The 8202-nt window shown below is 40.9% G+C and overlaps 1 protein-coding gene and 1 long non-coding RNA gene across 2 annotated transcripts; both read right to left on the bottom strand.

Annotated features, from left to right (window-relative positions):
- Positions 1-2027: 2027 nt before the first annotated feature.
- On the bottom strand, positions 2028-6848 carry lactb2 (lactamase, beta 2). Its single transcript, XM_079348358.1, has 7 exons — positions 6551-6848; positions 5583-5746; positions 5381-5501; positions 4987-5165; positions 4676-4824; positions 4405-4492; positions 2028-3492 (listed from the first exon to the last, which is right to left on the bottom strand). The coding sequence occupies exons 1-7, from the start codon at positions 6670-6672 to the stop codon at positions 3449-3451; spliced, it is 867 nt and encodes a 288-aa protein (XP_079204484.1). The 5' UTR covers positions 6673-6848; the 3' UTR covers positions 2028-3448.
- Positions 6849-7228: 380 nt separating this feature from the next.
- LOC306826841 lies at positions 7229-7779 on the bottom strand. The gene is made up of 2 exons (XR_013779526.1): positions 7702-7779; positions 7229-7569 (listed from the first exon to the last, which is right to left on the bottom strand). It is a non-coding gene; the product is annotated as an uncharacterized lncRNA (long non-coding RNA).
- Positions 7780-8202: the final 423 nt, after the last annotated feature.

Genomic DNA, 8202 nt, shown 5'->3' on the forward strand with positions numbered 1-8202 from the left:
TCCTCTACTCTCATCTACTCTCCTCCCTCTCCACCTCCTCCTCCTCCTCTTCCTCTCATCTAATTACCACAGTACAGAGCTCAGTGTCTCTCTGCAGCTCTTCAAAGCTGCACTATGCAGCCTGGATTCACTATAAGTTAGACAAGTTCAACTATTCTAGGCTATTTTTCCTCAAACTTTTTTCTCAGGAAACTCAATTTAATTCTATTTTATTTGTGTAGCACATTTCATATAAACCCAATGAGCTTTACAGAAGACAAAGATAAACAAACACAAACTCATATCAGCAGGTAGTTTATTCCATAAAGCCGCCCCATGGTGACTAAATGCACCTTCACCAGATTTGGTATTGACAGGAGAGGCGCTAAAGAGCTACCAGGAGCCACCCACCCACCATAACTTCTCGCGTAGCAATTTATCTTTGAAAGGCTGAAATGTGCAACATCTTACACTTTAATATAGCAGAAAACCAGTCCAGAAAATAACTCTCTGAGTCAGTGAGTGTGAAGCTCGAGTCCTGCTGTGTGTTGTTGTCAGGGCCTTGTTTATTTTGTGTTTACATGGACTGGCAGACTGTGTATAAGTGCAGGACTATAGAGAAGAATAATAATACTCTCATCACTGCTTATTTGAATGCCACATAACCATTTTTAGAACATGTTACTTTCAGTGTGAAGCTATAGCTAACTACAGGGCGCTACCATTAGCCTGCTATAGCACAACAGATACAGCTCGAGTTGTTTTGGTTTCATGCTGGTGCTCGAGAGCGACATCTACTGGATCAAAAAGTGACACATTAATCCTTTAAACTGGGTTACAGAGGACAGTTTGTGTATAGAGCTCTGAACATACACCACAGAAATACTGATTATTTCTCCGACTTTCACGTTTCTCCACCAAAACATAGTTTTGCACCTTTAACAAAAAACACCTGAGCTAAAACACTAAAGAGTTTGGAAAGGCTGCAATATACACGAATATGAGACTTCTCTTTATTCATGATGTCCTTTTTTTTTTTTTTTTAGCCAAACAAAAAGTCTGCACGAACAAGTTGTTTTAATTGACTTATAAAACTATATAAATGTAAAGTAAGTAAAAAGTAAAAGAAAGACATTTGTGTTCGGTAGATTATTTCTTTGTTACAAATGCATTTTTCAAATCTTCTCTGGCAATGCCAAACATTCAACAACAACAACAGCTCTACTTTTAACCATACAAATATAAATAAAAACAATAAATAAATAGAAAATAAAAAATAATGGAGGCTATTATAATATTAATAATTATAATGCAGTTTGCAATAGCAGCACAGAAAGAGGAAAAAATAAGATGTAAAGAAAGAGGTTCCTAAATGCGTCGCTTTAAAAACCCAAAAAGTGTCGAACAAACCCTTAATGGTTTAAACTGAGAGAAAGAGAAGAAACACAGGGGGGTCTAAAGTCAAGATTAAGGTGTATTCATTTCTTCAGGTGTTGTTCTTATATACAAGTTTACCCTCAGGCCTTGTGTATCCATTTCTGTTAATGCTTTTTTCTGTAGTAATGTGAGGATAACAATTTCAGCGGTTTATTACTGATGACACATGTCTGTAGTCTGATAAGTTTCTGTGGCACTGTGTCAAAGTTCAGCTCTGTTTGTTTTTACACACGCTCTGTTCCCTCCTCCTTCCAAAAAAAAAGTCACTTCTGGTAAAGTTGCTTCGTTCTCTCGCCCTCCCTCCCTCGAAAATTAGCAATTTATGAAGAAAAACCTACACAGGCAAAGAAAAATCCCCCAAAGCATCCGATTCCACGAGAGCTGTGAGTCATGGAGTAAACAGAGCAGACCCAGAAAAAGGTCAACAGCAGGTCAAGAGTTCACGAGTATGACTTATTGGAGTATTGTGATGATGATTATAGTAAGTCAGCTGTTTTTAATGTTTTTATAGATGCTTTTTTAAAACATCTATCCCACCAGTATGTTCGAGTAACTCCCACCTCCATAAAAAGAAACACATGTATTATCAGAAAATAAAACAGCACCTCATATTCTGCCAATCATTCAACATTTATTAACAATCGTTTAAACATTCACATTCTTTGAATTAAAGTTATTAAAAACAACTAATTTATGCATTTTTATAAATCCTGCTGATGGTTATTTCTGAGCACAAGTGGACACTGCCATCTAGTGTCTGACTGAAGAACTGTCACAGCATTTTAAAGGACCAGTATTCATATGGAAGATTTGAACATTTACTCTCAAACAAGCACACTTCTTTTACTATGGAAGCGGGCAGTGGAACTGCTTCAGATAGAAGTGATTGTACCCGAGCTAAAAAGCCTCTGCATGTTTCTAATAAGCTCCAGCAGCAGAAAGCTGCTCAAACTAGGATCAATGTTGGAGATGCTTTTGAAACATGGAGAGAGGTTAGAACGCAGAAAGCTTTACAGACACATGCAGAGCTGGCTAAACACTGAAGCTACAGTGTCTCTACATGCAGAGCTGGCTAAACACTGAAGCTACAGTATCCACCAGCATGCAGAGCTGGCTAAACACTGAAGCTACAGTGTCTCTACATGCAGAGCTGGCTAAAAACTGAAGCTACAGTGTCCACCACATGCAGAGCTGGCTAAACACTGAAGCTACAGTGTCCACCACATGCAGAGCTGGCTAAACACTGAAGCTACAGTGTCCACCACATGCAGAGCTGGCTAAACACTGAAGCTACAGTGTCCACCAACATGCTGACCTGTGTGAGCATCCACTCTAGAGAGGAGGGGGCGGAGCCAGCTCGCTGTGATGATTAGACTGCAGTACTCATTTTAAACACTAGGGGCAGATTTACATTAGAGTAGGATCATGACAGACTTTTTGATTGAAATAAGTATTCAGGCAAGAACCGACTGACCAGTATTTTTTTTATTATTATTATTAAGTAGAACAGAAGCCTTTATAAAGAGGTACACCACAGTGCTGCTGTCTGATTCAATAAACAACAACTTAAAGCTGGAATCACTTTGAGTTGAGACGGTTTCTGTTGGCTCACTTTTATCCACCCAAAAACAAATCACTAACTCGGGCACGGTTTGGTGCGAGTTTTAGAACGTGTGCTCGCTGATACTGTATTGGTTTTGACTTCTGTGCAAAAAAAAGAAAAGTTTCTGGCTTTAATCCATTCCATCAAACACTTCAGTAGTTCACTTGCTGCAACAGTTAACAATGCATATAAAAATCAGCTAACCTTGAAACCATGTTTGGACTTGGACGCAGACTGCAGCTCAGTCCTGGAGGTCTAACTCTGACTTCAAGGAAACTTTCAAGGCAACCATCCCTGATTCTCTGTCAACATAGCGCCCTGTCAATCACAGATCTAAGGCACCAAGTCCAAAGTCGATCATGATGGACTGAGGATTATTTATGGTATCAATGGACGTAAATCATCAGGTCTTCTGGGTCTCTGTGGACATCACAGGTTACTCCTCCATTTGATGTTGTGTTGAGATTCATTCACTGAGGGAAAAAACACATTGTGTTATTTTTATTCAAGCTATCTGGAGTCTGTGAGTGCTACAACTAGTTTAAGAATTAGTTAAAAAGTACAGCTGTCAGCATGTGCTAGTTTTTTGTCCCTTCAGGCTCCCCGTAGACGGTGGTCCTCAGTGTCTCCCTGTAGTCTCAGGGATGTTAAAGAAGGACTCTGCTGCATCTTTGAACGTCTCATCTCACTTTAACAAACTCTCAGACAGATCAGCTGACCAGTCCAAATCAGATCCATCTGATGACATCACACATTGACCTTTGACCTTTGTTGCCGTTCCTTTGAGCAGTTTGACCTCACTTTGGGATCCCTAACCACTTCCTGTTTCTGTGCTTAAGTTCATGTCATAACCAGAATGTCCTTAATGCATTTCAAAATAAAAGCAGGATTGAATTGAAACAGCAAGTAAAGTGTTCGCAGCCTAAGAAAGTACAACATTTCAAAATAAAAGCCTTCAAACCATTTTTATATTTATTTTGAAATGCGATATCATGTCATTTCAAACATGTGATTAATCCAAAATAGTTTTATTTTCTTAAGTACATTTTGGTCGTTATTATATCGGAGAGAGTGGGGATGTCAAATTCAAAATAAAAGCCTGACATGTTTTTATTTTTAGCTGCAAAATAATGGAATTTCACACAAGCGATTACAAACGTAGTTAATCGCATGAGGTCATCTTAATCTTTTGACAGCGCTTCTATAAAGTCATGCAAACTATCTTCAGGAACCCTTCACTTCAATACACAATAAAATAACATCTCCACATCAGGAGAGATGTCACATTCAGTAAAACTGAATCTTTAAGGATTTTAATTTTACCATCAAATCTGATGCTCTGAAATTCTCTCGGGTGTTGTCGGAGGTGAAAGAAGAGGACCTACCCGTGCTGATCTTGCCTTCCTTCTCCAGTTTCTTCAGGTGATGAACCAGGTTGACGTTAGCTGCAGGGTGCAGGTTGACAGGAGTGTCCTGCAGCAGAAACAGGAAGCATCAGCAGCGTCAGTGCACATTTTAAAGTCACTTGTAATGACTTGTCTTATTCAGAGTATTTTGCTGTATTTACATGCATCTCTATCTGAACATGTTTAATGGTTTAGTTTGACTCTAAAGTTTGCAGAAAGCCCCGAGGTGAGAGGACGTCTTGGTCTCGACCTTATAGACGATCTTGACGAGCTCCATCGAAGTGAAAGTCCTTCCTGCTCCGTCCTGAATGGCTGCCAGGATCTGCTGCTCTCTCTGGTCCCGGTGGCCGATGTAGTATCTGATCTTCGAGGCAGCGTCCTGAACCACCGGGCCGTGACCTGCACAACGGAGCAACCGCAATGAGCAGCTGCACGGTGAAATGTCTGACTGACTCGTGGAAGTAATCAGCCAGGACTCGAGGATTCAGTTCGCTTGTCTCTCGTAAAGTAAGGAACAAAAACCGAAATGTGAAAACAAGCGTATGGCTGCCTCGGACTCACCGGGGTAGATGAGATCAGCCTGAGAGTCCAGCAGGATCTTTAAAGACTTCATGTAGTCGTAGAGATCCTCAAACACGGCCGTGCCTTCGCCCAGGATGCAGTCCCCCGAGAAGAGCGCCTGCTCCTCCTCCAGCAGTAAGGCCATGTGGTCGTCAGTGTGACCCGGGGTGAACAGCACCCTGGGAAAAAAATAAAGAACCATAACACACGCTTCTGAGCTCAAACAGATAAATGTCTCTCTTCCACATCTAGGAACCTTTTGAGGAACCTTCAAGGAACCTCTTAGTTCCTAAAAATAAATCCCCCGGACTACAAGTTCCCAGACCTTTGGAGGAAAAAGAGCAAATGTTAAACTGGCAGTATATGTTTCTAAATAATCAGAAGTAGAGCTCACTTTAGCGTAGCCCCCTCTGTCTGGACAACATCTCCGTCCTTCAGGTAAGTAAAGCGTTCGTTTCCGGCACTCTCGCTGGCTTTAATCGAGCGAGGCAGTTTGCTGACCCGGACGTCAGAACCTGCAGGAGAACAGCAGTTATCAAGGCGTCCTCTTTCAACAGGAGCTCAAGCCGTCCACGCTCCGAGTCGAGAGAACTGACCTCCGACGACGTCCCTGCAGACGTCCTCCACGCCGCCCGTGTGGTCCTGGTGCCAGTGTGTGACGATGATCTCCTGGATGCTGGCGTTAAACTGCTTCAGTGCCTGTTTCAGATTGCTGATGTATTCAGGGACAGCCGGTTCTCCAGTGTCTATCAGCACCCTCCTGGAGAATCAGATCAAACATATATGTGAGAGGGCTGCACGATGAATCACAAGGGCATCGTTACGACAAAAACACATGTCCCAAAAGTCTTTATATATATTTAGTCAAAGAAGGAATTCTTTCCCATCCAGCGTGTTGGATGGAGGCCCAGCTTTAATGAACCCTCACATCCATTTGTGCCAGTTAAGAGGTTCGAACAAAACAGATCTTTGGAGGGTTTAGGAAGGACACGATGCAAACACAAGTATCGTGTCAAAAACAGAGACAAGTACATAGACATAAACTGAGTAACGGATAATATGCATTTTGTTTATCTTCTGCTCTTCACTTCCTTATTGAAACGTTGAATAAATAAGTCACATGTACCTGCACACATAGAGCAGAGTGCATTTACAAAACAATCTAACTGAAGCCTATAGAAAGCACTTAACCAACTAAATTACAGATTCATTTATTACAACTGAATCCAAATCAAATCTGCTCCTGTATGACGTCAGACCCGTCAAATCGCTATAATTCTCTCCATAAAAACATTAGTTTTACTAAAAACAAAGTCTTTTATTTATATTTTTTGCAATGAATATCAATGCCGAAATATCAATAGATTCCGTATTATTCGGTTTGTTTCATCAGTATTGATCTACATGTAATGTGTTTTAAGCCACACGCAAATAAACACTAAATGTGGTATTTTTCTAATGGAGTTTGGTGTGACGTCATTTTCATATACTACCACGGGGCTGTGCATAACCAGAACCGAACATGCATGTCACTTTTATCACGTGAACGTGTTTAAGTTGTCACCTGTCGCCAGTGCCGACCAGGTACGTGTTGGTGCCCTGCAGGGTCATCGGACCCGGGTTGCAGCCCAGGACCCGGATCACTCTGGAGGACAGCTGCTCGATCCGCGGGAGAACCGCACTCATACCTGGATCCGGTCCGACCTCAGCAAAAGACTAAACATACAGAGGTAAAAGTCCAAGAACCAAAGCCCTTCAGACCAGCAGGATGTGTGGTTAGGAAGACTTCATGTTATCATTGTTTACTTCCGGTATGTCGCGATGCGTCCTTCAGATTAAAAGTCTTATTTGCTTTTTTTTTTTTTTTTTTTCTCAATTGTACCTTATACTTACACCTTATTGTACCTTGTATATTTTTCAGATAGTCCTGGCTGAGACTGAGGCATAAAAGCTTCACACTGAACAAAAGACAGACAATGCAGAGAAATCAGTCTGCATGCTACCAACCAATCAGAAGCGCGAGGCAAAGAAACATGCGCATACAGTGGTCAATTTATACAAATACAATTCAACTGAATTTCTTTTTTTTTAACCTTTATTTTTAATACAATAATAATTTGATGTAACTTTCAGGGGGACATTTGTTGTCACAGCTTTGTGCAGATAGTTCTTGGGGTTTTACATATGAACATGCAACACAGTAAAGATACACACAAACAGTAAAGCCAGTTATCAAAGCAGCCAAAGCAACAGACAACATGAAAGTGTATTAAGAGCTCCAGTAGCCTTCAGTGTGTTTTGCATCATATGTGACCTAAAGGTCGATGATGAAGCGAGCGCACTAAAAGCACTTTCACCAAAGACAGAGCGAGAGAGACCGTGGACTGACAAACATGATGATGAGTCCTTGAGATGGAAAGCTGCAGCTGCTGAGAGCTGTAGGAATCAGCAGCAGGGTACATACATAAGAAGGCAGCTCATGCAGCACGGCCTCAGCAAGAAAAAATGTACCAGTGCTCCATCCTTCACTTTGTACAAGGACGAAGGAGAACGCAGAGTGGTTCTGTGAGCAGCAGGCAGCGTCTGTAAAGAGCAGCAGAGTCAATCCCTGAGAGGAATTTACATGGAGGAGTTTCTTCCCAGCGTTAAAAGAAAACAGTCAACAGGGATTTTAATCAAGTAAAAAACACAGTTATAAATGTTCAATTACTTTACGATTTGTTTGTTTTATCTGCTTTGTTTGGGTTACGGTCCTACTCGTGTTTGTTCCACTTTGAAAATGCAAATAAATAAGGAAAATTATGTTATGCATTGTTATATTTACACACAGCACTTCAGATTCAAATGTGTTCACATAAAGCTCCTGCACTGAGACTTTATTTTTAACAGCCTATAAATAATAATAATAATAATAATAATAAAAAATCGTCCCTCGAAAATCAAAACAAATTCAAACATTGTTAAAAGCTACAAATAGAAATAACATGGCGAACATGTTCATCTCCTGTCCTTTTGAATAGGTCGAATGTCATTATAATAAATCCATCCATCCAACTATTATTTGTTTCTATACAACCAAGCTCTCATCATGTGCATCCATTAACACACATAATTACAGCCCCCCCCCCCCCCCCCCCCCTGCATAAATCACATCCACATTAGTGCCACACTAATCTCCACACTTCAATAAATAAGCACGTCCAGCTCGCGCTCCTT

Source organism: Symphodus melops, assembly GCF_947650265.1.
Source record: "Symphodus melops genome assembly, chromosome: 7".
NCBI classification, from domain to species: domain Eukaryota; kingdom Metazoa; phylum Chordata; class Actinopteri; order Labriformes; family Labridae; genus Symphodus; species Symphodus melops.

Coding starts and splice junctions, on each gene's coding strand:
- lactb2 (XM_079348358.1), bottom strand. CDS start 6,672: ATGAGTGCGGTTCTCCCGCGGATCGAGCAGCTGTCCTCCAGAGTGATC. Junction 5,747..6,550: donor CTGGTCGGCACTGGCGACAG/GTGACAACTTAA, acceptor CTGATTCTCCAG/GAGGGTGCTGATAGACACTG. Junction 5,502..5,582: donor CTGCAGGGACGTCGTCGGAG/GTCAGTTCTCTC, acceptor GTTCTCCTGCAG/GTTCTGACGTCCGGGTCAGC.